Raw genomic sequence first — 14,624 nt, 5'->3', positions numbered from 1 at the left:
ATCTCAAATATTTATCCTGGAAAACCATTTTTCTTGTGGCCATTACTTCTGCCCGCAGAGTGTCAGAACTTCAGGCATTATCTATCAGACCACCTTACATGATTTTCCATGCTGATAGAGTATCTCTCAGAACAAACCCCTCATTTTTACCTAAAGTCTGTTCTGAGTCAAATATCAATCAGGTCATTGAGCTGCCAGTCTTTTTTCCTAACCACTCTAGCAAATTGGAATACATGCTGCACAAACTTGATGTTCACAGACAGCTCAGATTTTATCTTGACAGAACTAAGGATATTAGAAAATCAGATCAACTTTTTGTATCCTTCTCGGAAGCAAGAAAAGGCAATCCAGTAGCTAAAACAACCTTATCTAAATGGTTATCCGATTGCATATCCTTTGTTTATGAAAATGCGAGCATACCATTAACACACAAACCTAAGGCTCATTCTACCAGAGCTGTGTCTACGTCGTCTGCTTTTCAAGCTAAATTGCCCCTTGACAATATTTGCGCTGCAGCCACTTGGTCTAAGCCTCATACCTTTATCATGCATTACAAAGTAGATAAGGCTTCAAGGGACAGGTCTTCCTTTGGTTCTACAGTACTGAAGAACATACTCCCATGAGCCACCCAAGATTGAGGGTGCTAGGGACGCTACTCATCAGTGAGAATAAACGTCGAGATTTAACAACTTCACATAAAGAAATTATGTACTTACCATAACGTTCCATGTGAGTTGTTTATCTTGCCTTTATTCTCACGTCCCTCCCTCCTTCCCCTTCCTGGCTGACTGTTGATTTAGAGGCTAGTACCATCCTAGTTATTCAATATTTCTTTTTCCCCTTTGGGAAGTGTCCTTGGTAGAAATAAATAAAAGGGTATGTATATCTATATAGTGTGTGTGTGTGTGTGTGTGTGTGTGTGTGTGTGTGTGTGTGTGTGTATATATATATATATATTATACTGTTACTCGCAGCAAGCAAGATCTGAGTTAATTCCAGCAGTGCATTGTGGGATAAGGGGCTTGGTCTCGAGCTAATGGCAAACCTTGAGCTTTGCTATCGGCCGTGTCGGAGCCGAGGATCGGCTCCGAACCCATCAGTAAGAATAAAGGTGAGATGAACAACTCGCATGGAACGTTATGGTAAGCACATAACTTCTTTTTCTTTGGATAATATTACACTTACCACTGAGTGGAAAAAAAGGTAAGAGAATTCCAGAAAAGTACTGATAGTTAATTTGAAATGCAGTTATTGAAAGCCATTACAATGAGAAAGTTGATTTACCAAACATCACCTTAAAAGAATGAAATTTAGCCTTAATGTTCACTCAGGGAAGAAACAAGTTATATACAGAGTTTATTGCTCAAATCTAATAATATGTCTAACTCAACAGGTAGTGCACTCAGTCTAGGTGGTGGAAGATCAGAAGGCTGTGGGATGTTCATCGTGTTACACTGCTGCAGTCATTACACTTGGGTTATCCTGCTGTCAGGCGGTCCCGCAGTCAGCCTGAGTTCCAAAGTCTTGGTCCGGCGTCGGTTGCTGTCGCCTCTTCCCTGACGTCAGTGCAACGGGTATATAAGATGCAGCTGATGCCATTTTCTTCAGTCTTTCTTGCCGTGCGGTGCCCGAAGCAAAAGCAGTTCGCAAGTGCCAGTCGGCCGACTCCTGAAATTTTCATTCCGAATCCGGAACCAAAGTCTTCTACAAAGCTAAGTACCCCGTTGGGGAAACTTTTTCTTGCCTCAGACCGATGTCAGTAAAAGTCAATAACTGTATTTCTTGTGGGAAGCAAATACCTCATAAGGATTTCCATTCTTATTGTATCCCATGCCTAGGCCCAGACTACAACGTCACAGGTTGTTGGTTTTGTGCTACGTTTAACAAGCGCACAATTAAACGTCTGTTTGATTTTGCCCAACATTATTTTGGCAGAAAATTCAATTACACCATGCCATCGGAATTACCGACGACCGGAATACACAAAAAATGCAAAGACAAGGACAAGCGTCCGAGGCCCAAATCTGACGACAAGCCTCTTCTAGGCCAGTCACCGGTTTTCCGGTTTTCAGCAAGGCGCCTTCACAGCCCCTGACAACTGCTTCCTTTGAATCTCAGGCCGCCTCTGACTTCCACATGGAGACGGCTGGGCCTTCGGACGCACCAGATTTACAGCCTACCGAGACTAGTCCTTCAGAGCGATCCAGAGTAGCTGAACAACCCCTAGCTTCAGAGGGTGTTTTCAGACCTACTCAGTTAACCGTTAAATCTTCTGCTAAGTCTAAAACTCCCTTAAAAACAAAGAAACAAATTCTACATTCACCAGGACAGGCCTCCTTGCCTAAGAAACAAATGCTCAAAATGGCCGAAGACTTAATCACTCTGATCAGAGGGTCCCATCCCCCTCCTGATAAAAGGCCTAGACAGGATGCAGACTATGACTCATCCGACCAGGTATCCATCTCTTCTGATTCATCTACAGACCAAGGATACTCTTTACCCTCTTATGAGAATTCCGATGCTGAGGAATCCATTCCTTCAGCCTCTCCGCCAGAGGACTACTCCTTTGGGAAACCTTGCATACCATGAGGGAGCATTTCCACTGGGAGGGCCAGGATTATTCAGAATCCAAGAAAAGGCTCAGAGATTTCTTTTTATTGCCACAACATAGACCACTTGCTATTCCACCAGTGTTGGATATTGTGGATGATGTGTATTCTGAATCCAGACAGGCTGAGTCGAACCATTCTCTCACCGTACGAGTGGTCTCTAAACCCCAGAATAGCGAAGTTAATTTTCTCCAAGTGGGGTCAACCTTGTTGCGATCTTTTCACCTCGCCTTCGAACACAAAGTGCAGCGACTACTTCGCTCTAATTCCCCCACCCGGGGAATTCCCCAGAGACGCTCTGGTGCATGTTTGGCCACCCGGTCTACTTTATGCTTATCCTCCTCTTCCCCTGATGCTAAAGTTCTTACAGAAAGCCCAACGGTTGGGGAGCAGAGTGTAATCCTCATTGCCCCATTCTGGCCTCATCAACCTTGGTTCCCTTTTCTGTGGTCTCATCTAGTGAATCCCCCATGGATTCTAGATCCCATCCCGGATCTGATCTCTCACCCGTCAGGCCTGTCCATTCCGAACCTGGACAACCTCAAGTTGACAGCTTGGTTGATCCAGTTCCACTGATAGCTAGGACTCCCGACATCTGGTCCCCTGTCAAGGCTATACTAGTAGCCGCACACAAGCCGTCTACGAGAAGAATTTATAATAGCAAGTGGAAGCGTTTTTCTATTTGGGCAGAGCGTCAAAACTTAGATCCCTTTACAACTCCGCTGCCAGTGGTGATCTATCAGGCTTATTTGACCAAGGTGCTAGTTCTTCTATGGTCACGGCCCAGCTGGCTGCAATCTCTCATTATCATGTCGGGAGTGATCTCGGCCCTTTGACTTCATCTAAATTATGTAAGACCTTCCTAAAAGGCACTTTCCTTTTGAGGCCTCCTGTTAAGCATGCAGTCCTTCCTTGGGACTTAACCCTTGATGTCCTTCAAGGATGCATCTGCAGTCATCATATATGGGTTGTCCTGCCTCAGGCAGCCCTTTGGTCGGCCAGATTCCAAAGTCTGGGTCCGGCTGATGTTGCCCCTTCCCCGACGTCAGAGCGCCTGGGGTATAAAAGCGTCAGCCGACGCCATCTTCCTCAGTCTTTCTTGCTGCGTGGTGCCCGAAGCAGAAGCAGTTCACAAGTGCCGGTCGGCCAGCTCCTGTAATTCAGCTAAACCGAAGACTTCAAAAGCTAAGTACCCCATTGGGGACTCTTTCTTGCCTCAGCCGATGTCAGATAAAATTAATAATTGCTTAACTTGTGGGAAACGAATACCTCATAAGTATTTCCACTCTTGCTGCCTACCTTGCCTAGGCCCAGACCACGACATCTCGGCCTGTTCCGCCTGTGCTTCCTTCAACCGACGCACTCTAAGACGTCGGTCGGAGTTTGCAGAGGAATTTTTTGGGGCTAGTTTTGCTTACAAAATGCCGTCGGAGACTCCGACTTCACATTTTAATAAAGAAATGGAAGGACAAGGACCGACACACGCGGTCTGCGGTTTCGGCTGAAACCACGGCCAGGCCTACCGCGAGTGTCTCGGTCTCGGCTGAAACTGAGTCCTTGGTACTACCGTCCACTGAAACCGTACAACCGACAACCTCGGCCCCAGAGGCCACTACTGTATCGGTTGTTGAATCTCCATTGGAATCTGGTGTCCAGGAACCTTCCGACACCATTCCCTTAGACAAAACTACACCAGCACATGGTGCAGCCAGGCCTCCTGCATCCATGTCTTTTAAGGCATTCTCTAGGGCTAAAGCTGCTAAACACTCAAATCTATGCCTCCCAGGGTTATCCCTCAGGGACCCACTACAGGTTCTCAGATCCTTAGTCTAGCAGAGGACCTTATTTCATTAATTAGGGGCTCTCAGCCTAATCCGGACAGGGGCTCTCAACCTCCTACAGAAAAAAGGCCCAGGGTTGAGCCCTCTGATCCCCTCTCCTCAGATGAGGCCTCTGATGGCTCTATTCTCTCAGACTACCAGGAGGAGGCTTTTTCAGCCTACGAGGATTCAGATGCAGAGGAATCTATCCCTTCGGCCTCCCCTCCTGAAGAACGGTCTTTTGGAGAAACTCTGCACACTATGAGGGAGCATTTCCAATGGCAGGGCCAGGAATTCTCCGATTCCAGGAAGAGATTAAGGACCTTCTTGCATTTGCCTCAGCATAGACCTTTGGCTATTCCCCCTGTTTTGAATGTCATTGATGATGTGTACTCTGAATCTAGCACAACCCCTGACACTCTCCCTCCGGCTCCTGCCAAACCTGATAGGTACTACAGGGTCCCGGAATCACATCTCTTCCTTTACAAGGCCCACTCTGCTGATCAGAAACTATTTCCCAGGGCCCTAAAGGGATTGCAGCTGTCACTACAAAAAATCCACGAAAATCCAAGAAAAGAAAAGCAATGGAGGCCTATTCTCGACTTGTCCGCACTAAATACTTATCTCATTGTGCCAAAATTCAAAATGCTGACTCTACAGCAACTCCTTCCCATGCTTGGCAAGGGGTCTTGGCTGGTAACTCTGGACCTCAAGGAGGCATACCTGCATGTCCCTATCAGACAAAGCTGCAGAAGACACCTCAGATTTCTTGCAGGTTCAGAGCATTATCAATTCTCAGCATTGCCCTTTGGCTTATCTACTGCACCCAGAGTATTCACGAAATGCCTGGCATCAGTCATTGCACACTGCAGACTTCAGGGGATGCAAATATACCCGTATCTGGACGACTGCCTTATACAAGCGGACAGCCAACAAATTTTGGTAAAACACTTGAATTATGCCATCTATCTTCTTCAGGCCTTGGGATATACAGTCAACATTCACAAGTCAAGACTTGTACCATCCCAAAGAATAACTTTTCTGGAGTGCGGATCTAGACACAACCACCCAAATGGCTTTCCTCACAGAAGAAAAACAAAACCAACTACCGGATTACTTCAAAAACCTGTCAAGACAAACTCAGCTGACTGCAAGGAAAATCCTGCAGGCCCTGGGTTACATGGCTTCTTGCATTCTTCTGATTCCTCAAGCAAGGTTACATATGAGGAAACTCCAATGGTACCTAAGGAGTTTATGGACTCAGCACAGTCACAGCTTGGAAACTTTGATACCACTCATTCCATGCCTTCAAAGGGAATTTCTGTGGTGGGCTCAAGCAAGCCAGTCAAACAAACAAGGGTTTGCCCTTCAGCAAACCAATAGCCAGCCAAACCATTACAACGGACGCTTCAGACCACGGATGGGGAGCGCACATGGAAGGAAGATGCATTCAAGGACTATGGTCACAAAAAGAGCTACGCATGCACATAAACCAAAAGGAAGTGCTGGCAGTGATGCATGCAATCGAGGCCTTCAAGTTATTTCTACATCAAGGCCACCTGCTAATAAGGACAGACAACACTACAGTTATGTGGCACATAAACAAGCAAGGAGGCACCCATTCCTACCCTCTTTGCAGACTGGCAATGAATCTGTGGGAACTTTCCTTGACTCTCAATATACAGCTGCAATCCCAGTTTGTACCAGGACAGGACAATATACTGGCGGACAGCTTAAGCAGGAACATCATGGATGCACACGAATGGATGCTGCACCCAGACATCTTCCATCAGATAACACAATCATGGGGGAGACCGGGCATAGACCTCTTTGCCTCCCCATACAATCATCAGCTGGAGAAATTCTGCTCAAGGACATACCACCCACAAGCATGGAAAGTGGACGCCCTCTCATTCGGCTGGAGAGCTCTAACAGTGTATGCATTCCCACCTCTTCCATTCATGACCAAGGTCTTACTGAAGATCAGGGCAGAGCAGCCGAGTGATTCTGATAGCTCCGGACTGGCCAAGACAGCACTGGTACCCATTGCTAAAGAACATGTCACAGACAAAACCATGGCTTCTGCCACAATGGCCGCTTCTCCTGACACAGCACAATTACAAAACTCTACATTCCAACCTGAAAACATTACAACTAGCTGCCTGGAAAATACCTTGACTCATCACCAGGATAAGCTATCCAAGAGAGTGAAGGATATCATCATGGAAGCTCGCAGGCCTTCCACAAGAAAGGCTTACTCAGCAAAATGGAAAAGATTTCACACCTGGAGCACCTCAAAGGGCCTAGATGCAACAGTTATGAACATGGCAGATATCCTGGAATATTTGGCAGAAATGCTCCACAATGGTCTGTCTTACTCTTCCATTAAAATTCATGCTTCAGCAATTCATGCTTCAGCAATTTCAGCAGAGTACAATACTGATCCACCTGTCTTCTCTCATCCTCTGCTAAGACAGTTTCTAAGAGGAATTAAAAACATCAATCCTCCAAGGAAACCACCACTGCCTACTTGGGACCTTAACTTTGTGTTGGAAAAACTAACACTGACTCCCTTTGAACCAGCAGCATCTGCAGAACTACAGTTCCTCTCTTGGAAGACTGCCTTTCTTCTGGCCATAACCTCAGCAAGAAGAGTATCTGAGTTACAGGCCCTCATGGCAGTACAGCCATTTCTTATTTTTCATCAAGACAGAGTCTCATTGAGAACCAATCCTTCATTTATGCCAAAGGTGGTATCTAGGGTCTCATTAAACCAAGCTATTCACCTGCCTACCTTCTTTCCAAATCCACAAAACAAAGGGGAAAAGCTTCTGCACACCCTGGACATACACAGACAGTTGCGCTACTACTTGGACAGAACTAAAAATTACAGAAAAACTGACCAGCTGTTTGTAGCATATGCTGCTGGTGCACAAGGAAAAGCAATTTCAAAACAGACAATTTCAAAATGGATAGGGAATTGCATTTGTTTCTGTTACTCCTTTCATGGAAAAACTGTGCCAGCTAACATTAGACCTCATTCGACCAGAGCCACAGCCACCTCCACAGCCTGCTTAAGAGGGGTGGCTACCAAGGACATTTTAGAAGCTGCTACATGGAGCTCCGTGCATACATTTTCCAAGCATTACAACTTACCTTTATATTCCAGATCCAGAGCAGGCTTTGCTACGGCAGTCCTGCAGGGCATTTTAGCTACACCATCTTTTACATAGATCCTCCACCCCCAGATTGGCTATGGTATTCTACCCATATGTGATGACTGCAGATGCATCCTTGAAGGACATAGTACAGTTTTGTACCTACCATAAATGTAGATGTCCGATAGGTATGCATCTGCAGTCAGGTTTACCCTCCCTCCTTCCCTCTGTGGTATTTCTTGGGTACATTCCTCTCATAGCTAGCTGGGGTTATCTATTATGGTGTATTTGTTTTTATATATGTATATATTTTGTGCATGTTTGGAATTTATTGCATTTCTCCAAATTTAGCCTTCCTTAGAGGGCACCTGGCATCTGGGGCAAGAAAAACTGAGGAAGATGGCGTCGGCTGACGCTTTTATACCCCAGGCGCTCTGACGTCGGGGAAGGGGCGACATCAGCCGGCGCCGGACCCAGACTTTGGAATCCGGCCGACCGAAGGGCTGCCTGAGGCAGGACAACCCATATGTGATGACTGCAGATGCATACCTATCGGACATCTACATTTATGGTAGGTACAAAACTGTACTTCTTTGACAGCTCCTCCTTTTGAGCCTGCATCTTCAGTGGATCTGAAATACTCATCTTGGAAGACAGTTTTTCTTGTTACCATCACTTCGGCCAGAAAGGTTTCGGAACTTCAAGCCCTCTGTGCCAAGCCACCGTACTTAATATTTCACAAAGATAGAGTTTCACTCAGGACCAATCCCTCTTTTCTGCCCAAAATTGCTTCGGAGTCCAATATCAACCAATCTATTAATTTACCAGTATTCTTTCCAAATTACCAGAATAAGGGTGAATACAAGCTACATTCTCTAGACGTACACAGGCAACTGAGGTTTTATTTGCATAGGACAGCTGATCACAGGAAATCAGACCAGCTTTTATATCCTTTGCTAAACCCACTTTGGGAAAACCTGCATCAAAAGTCACCTTGTCCAGATGGATTTCACAATGTATTCTTCTGGCTAATGAGACTTCGGGCCGGTCTGCACCTCAAGATGTCCATGCCCATTCTACTCTATCAATATCTACCTCTGCTGCTTTTCGATCTAGGGTGTCGTTGGATGACATTTGTTCAGCAGCCACTTGGGCGTCACCTAATACATTCATAAACCATTACAAATTGGATATGGTCTCTAGAGGGAGAGCATCCTTCGGCTCTGCAGTTCTCCGGAACATCCTTCCATGAGGATCTCCCAAGAATTAGGTAGCTGGGGACTCTGGCCCATAGGTTGATGCACAAATGAAGTTAACTACTTCAGATTAAGAAGTTATGTACTCGCCATAACGTTCCATCTGAGTAGGTAAACTTAATTTGTCAGCAACCGACCCCCCCTCCTTCCCCCTGATCCATATGGATACTCAAAGCAATACTGCTTGTCTTGGCGGATTGTCTTTAGGTTGCAGTTTGGTGGTGGTTCTTTGGTTCTATATGTTTCTGCTTATGAGCAAACTCGATCTGAGGTCAGGAAGGGATAGCAGGGGGTTATGGGTAAAGGGGAGGAGCTTAGAGCTCGGATCTTAGCTGTTTGAAGCTGCCGGCTCGCATCCGATATGGATCCAATACCCATAGGTTGCTGACAAATGATGTTTACCTACTCAGATGGAATGTTATGGTGAGTACATAACTTCTTATTCACATTGCCAGAAGTTTCAATTTTTTTTTCTTTTCTTCCTGAATTGTACGTAGTAACAGTGATTGATAACACACATGCATAGTGATATACATTGTACATACATTAATGATAAACACATCTGATGAGCCGCGGTGGTACAGCGGTAGCATTGTTGCCTCACAGCCAAAGGTTCTCCTGTTTTATTCTCGGCTGGAATGCCTTCTGTGTGGAGTCTGCATGTTCTCCCCGCAGTCGAGTGGCCTCCAAAAGACATGCGTGAATGGGCGTGCCTTCGCTGAAGGTTGGGCGTCGGGCTGGCAACTCGGCACCATAAAAAAATCGACTGCCAATCATTAGCGGACCGGAGTTCTGCTGTGACGACCCCTAACCGGGAAAAGCTGAAAAGACAAAAAATACTCTAGGTATTTTTTATTCAACTCACACACATACATTGTCACTGACTGTTATGTTAGGATTAAAAAGTGTGTGTGTGTGTGTGTGTGTGTGTGTGTGTGTGTGTGTGTGTGTGTGTGTGTGTGTGTGTGTGTGTGTGTGTGTGTGTGTGCAGTCCATCACCCACACATATATACACAGACATGCACGTATTTGGAAAAAAATTAAAAGTGATAGTTTTGCAGGTTCATAATAAATGGTGTACAAACAGCAAATAAATGAAAACATATTGACTGCAGACCCAGATTAAACAGTAAAATTTGGAGAAAAAAAAGATTTTTTCAGGGGGCTTTATCTCTAAACATTCTAACTCTGAGATTGTGCAACCTTGAATGTAAGGGGAAGCTTCCTTACCCACTCTGTTCTTTAATCTTGCTAATCACACACTGGTTGTTTTTGGAATAGAATGGAATTCAACTAGTTTTTGTACAGCCGCATTAGTAAAACCCTTGAATCCCTAATTTCACTATTATGGTCTGTCTTTTATATGTCCCATAATTACTTCATCTTGTAAGCTATATCTTTCTTACTCTCTCTGTCTGAAGAAGTCAATTTGATTATATTAAACTGCAGAATTTTGTTATTTATTTGTGTTTTATCTTGCAAAATAATTTGCTTTTACTACAGATTATTATTTTTTTAATTTTACCTCTGCATATACAAAAAAGTAATTTCATTTTGTAAGTGCTATGCTTTCATGTTGGTCATTTATTTCACTTCTACTTCACTGACCAGTTTCAGCAGTAAATTAACAGAATCTTGTTTATGGTCATAATATTAGTTTGTCCATGAGTGCATCAGCTTGTTTAATTACATCAGGTAGAATTGCATCTGGTTCTGTGATCTAGTGGAAATGTGCCCATCAGTAAAAATGCCATTCAGAACTGGATCGGAATGTGATTTTCTCTCTTGAAATTGGCCAGTTAGTTCAAGACACAGTTATGCAGTTTTATAGACTTATTTTTCTTCTGCTTCTTATCATTAAAGTTGAAGCAAGCCTTATAGCTATCTCTGAGTTTGTTGTTAAGAATAGTTAGAGCAGTTATCTAAAACAATTGTATTTCACTGAGGGTGACCGTTTTCATGTTGCTTTTACAAACTTAGAAGCATTGTTGCAGAGGTATATATGGCACATTGTATAGTTTTAGATAACCATGCTGGAACACTGGAAAATTGTTTTTAAATTTTCAACTGTGGTATATAAATATTAAAATCACTTATTTTGCACTATATATTTAAAATATTTTTCATTTTTTCTTTCAGTGGGAGTGTAAGACAGACATGGACACTTCCTACCGATTTGGTACAGTGAGTGTAAGTTGTGAAGGCTTTGATTATCCTGATGATCCATATGTTTTAAGAGGGTCTTGTGGACTGGAGTACACACTTGAATTAACAGAAGCAGGAAGAAAGAGACATGGAAGCTCCTTTGGCAATGGAATCTTTGGCTCTGGTTTTTCAGCTGGCAAAGGTTCCTCTGAATTTAATGGAGTAGTTGTGTTAGTTATCTTCCTCGTCCTTGCTTATGGAGTTTATAAGATGTTTCTGTGCAGGCCACAGCATCCTAATCAGCCTTATGCTGATGGTACTGACTCTTCTTATGGCTTTAGTGGGCAAAACACTTTTGGCCCTTCCCCTCCTGGATTTATGGGTCCACCCCCTCCTGGTTTCAATCCAGATGTGACTGGTAAGATCTGTATTTCTATTACATACAGGAATAGTCTATACCTTAATCTGTTACTTGTTTAACACGTTTAACTTCATTGCTGGTACCCACATCTTTACCGATTCTTGACGTTTTTGTTGAATTACATCTGTCCTTTGTCTCCTGCAAATGTACAAGTGAATTTCTGTCAGAAGCTTGTGGTATAGTTTCAGAATGTTTATTTGAGACAGTGGTATCATGAATATTTCATTTTCTGATAAAAGAAAGTAAAAAAAGTTGAATAATATGCCCATCTATTAATCATGCAAAAATGTTGGTTAAAATTTTGCAGCATATGGTTCAAGTATGTTCCATAATTAATAGTGCTCAAAGAATGCCATGCAGGAAAAACTCCCTAAGATGAACAGTATGTAACTTCTGCATCTTTTTAAACCTTGAGATGTAGCCATTCACTATAATTTCAGGGATGTTACAACGGGATACAGTCTGTTTTTTGTGGTTTGGTACATTATGGCCTTTCTTGTTTCTTCTTTGAAAGTAAAGGATGTTCTTTGTGTTTCACTGTTGCAGTCGTCACATTTGGGTTATCTCTGCCAGGGTAGTCCTCAGTCTGCCCGAATACCAGAGGCTTAGTATGTCTGCGTCGGTTGCCGTCGCTCCAGGACTGATGTCAGGTCATCAGTGTTATAAATTAAGGCAGCTGACACCATTGCATCAGTCTTTCTTGCCGAGGAATGCGAAGCAGAAGCAGTTTGCATGAGTGCCGGTCGGCAACTACCTGAGTTTTTCATTTCTGAATTGAAGTTGAAGTCTTCTAAAGCTAAGTACCCCATTGGGGATCCTTTTTTCTTGCTCTGGCTGATGTCAGAAAAAGTTAACAATTGTCTCGCCTGTGGAAAGCAAGTACCACACTGAGATTTTCATTCTTACTGCATCACTTGCTTAGGCCCAGACCACGACATCCCCCGCTGTCGCTTTTGTGCTTTGTTCAACACCAGAACTATGCATCGTCTGGCCCTTTATTGTAGCTAGATATTTTTGCTCTCAGTCCTCTAATTCCAATATGGCTTCAGTAAGCCATCTGACAGCAGATCTTCCAAAAAAAGTAAAGATAAAGACAGAGATAGACCGCACAGGTCCAAAACTGCCGATGACGCTTCCGTTAAGCTAGTAGTCAGTTCTCCCATCCTCAGTGCTGTTCTTTTGCAGCCTCTGATGCCCACTTCTGTGGATTCACAGGCTGCTATCGAGACCCTTTCGGAGTCCGGTATGCCGGGAGACTTTTCATCGACTAAGGATCCTGCGGATGTCTCTACCTTGGATGGGTCCAGAGCCACTGAGCCAGCACCAGCTTCTGAGGAAGTACTTCGCACTACCGATTCTCGACACAGACCGACTACTTCTTTTGCATCTACAGTTCTTTCAAATACAACCGAGTTTCTAAGGCCCAGGATACGAACCACACCCAAGAAACCGATGACCCAATCTCAGGCACCTGCTTCCTTGTCTCAGCCTTAGATGCTTAAAATGGCAGAAGACCTTCTAATGCTCATCAGGGGAAGCCAGGTTACCCCTTCCAAAAGAAAGAGATTTTTCCCCAGTGGTTTTATTTGAAAAGGAATCTGATGACTTTGATGCATCTGAATATGAAGATATGCAACCTTTCTCAACTTATGTGGATTCTGATGCAGAGGAATCCATCACTTCAGCCTCTCCACCCGGAGACTTTTCCTTTGGGGAAACCCTACATACCTTAAGGGAACATTTCCACTGAGAATGTCAGGACTACCTTCAGTCAAAAAAGAAACTCTGGGAATTATTAGATCTTTCACAGCACAGACCTCTGGCCATTCCTCCTGTCCTTGATGTTGTGGATGATGTTTTTATGGAATCCAGTTTGACTCCTGACACCCTCCCTCCTGCTCCTAGGAAACCAGACAGGTACTATAGAGTCCCTGACTCTCACAAATTTCTTTTCAAAAATCCTACTGCTGACCCCGAGGTTATCTTTCAAGGACCTAAAGGAATTAAAGCAACTTCTCCTAAGAATACCACCCCCTCAGATGTGGATTCTCGAGCATTAGACAGATGGGGTAAAAAAGTATACACCTCTGCTACTCTTGCTATTAGAGCACTAAATTGTCAGTTCCATATGCTGAAATATCAGCAACATACCATGGAACTCCTCAAACAAAAAATATCCTTTTCCTGCTTGTGCAGAAAATAGAGTTACAAGAGTTAATGCATTCTTCAAGTCAAGTAACTAAGCACACCTTACAATGTGGTTTTGATGCCCTAGAAGCATCTTGCAGGGCAGCAGGCACTGGTTCTGTCCTTAGAAGGCATGCTTGGCTAAAGGAACAGCCCTTGCCAGACCATGTCAAATCCAAATTATTGGACGCACCACGGCACAAAGACATCTTATTTGGCACCAAAGCAGAGGTGGTCTTAAAAAAGATGGAAGAAAAAGCTAAATCTATGCAGACAGTTAAAGACTTCTTGCAGGTCCAGCCACCGAGGTTTAGTAGGCATTGCCCCTCCAAGCACTGGTCCTTTTCTGCCCCCTCCAGTTCAGCTCAGCCCAGACCCCGGGGAGGCAGGCCCCCCAGACAGCAGCCACCACCTCATGGTAAGAACTCACAATGACTTTACATTTCCACTCCTCCCTCTGCCCACCTGCTCTTGCCCCCAGGAGGAAAACTCTCCTTCCATGCAAGCACCTGGGCCACCATTACCAACGACTGCTGGGTCCTCAACATAGTGTCTCAGGGATGCAAATTCCCCCAACCACTGGACAGAGGCCAAAAAGCAAGTCCTTTCCCTGCTGTCAATGAGGGCAATAGAGCATGTTCCTGCAGAACAGGTAGGCCAAGGTTTCTACCCCACACTATTCCTGGTACCCAGAAAAGAGGGCACCTGGTGCCCCATCATCGATCTATCCATTCTGTTCAATTTCCTGGTGATACCAAAATTGAAAATGCTCCCCCTCTTAGCCACCCTAGACCTAAAAGAGGCCTACCTACACATTCCAGTCAGGGAATCTTGCAGGAAATATCTCTGTTTCAGGACAGGATCACTGCACTTTCAGTTCTCTGCGCTTCCCTGTGGCTTATCCACTGCTCCCAGAATTTTCACAAAATGCTTGGCTCCCGCCATTGCTTTTTGCAGACAAAGAAATATTTAAATTTACCCATACTTAGATGATTGCCTGAATCAGGCAGACGGTCAGGAAAAGCTCC

The 14,624-nt window shown here is 44.3% G+C and overlaps 1 protein-coding gene across 1 annotated transcript in view; it reads left to right on the top strand.

Annotated features, from left to right (window-relative positions):
* Positions 1-14,624, top strand: part of SARAF (store-operated calcium entry associated regulatory factor) — a 475,866-nt gene that overhangs the window by 68,722 nt on the left and 392,520 nt on the right. Inside the window, exon 3 of the mRNA XM_044059699.1 lies at positions 10,983-11,406. Within this exon, the coding sequence (XP_043915634.1) occupies positions 10,983-11,406 (424 nt within the window). The remainder of the gene's footprint in view (positions 1-10,982; positions 11,407-14,624) is intronic.

Source organism: Protopterus annectens, chromosome 17.part0, assembly GCF_019279795.1.
Source record: "Protopterus annectens isolate FY-2018-M chromosome 17.part0, PAN1.0, whole genome shotgun sequence".
Classification (NCBI taxonomy): Eukaryota; Metazoa; Chordata; order Ceratodontiformes; family Protopteridae; genus Protopterus; species Protopterus annectens.
The sequence above is the reverse complement of the archived record's forward strand: the minus strand, read 5'-3'. Positions and strand labels throughout refer to the sequence as shown.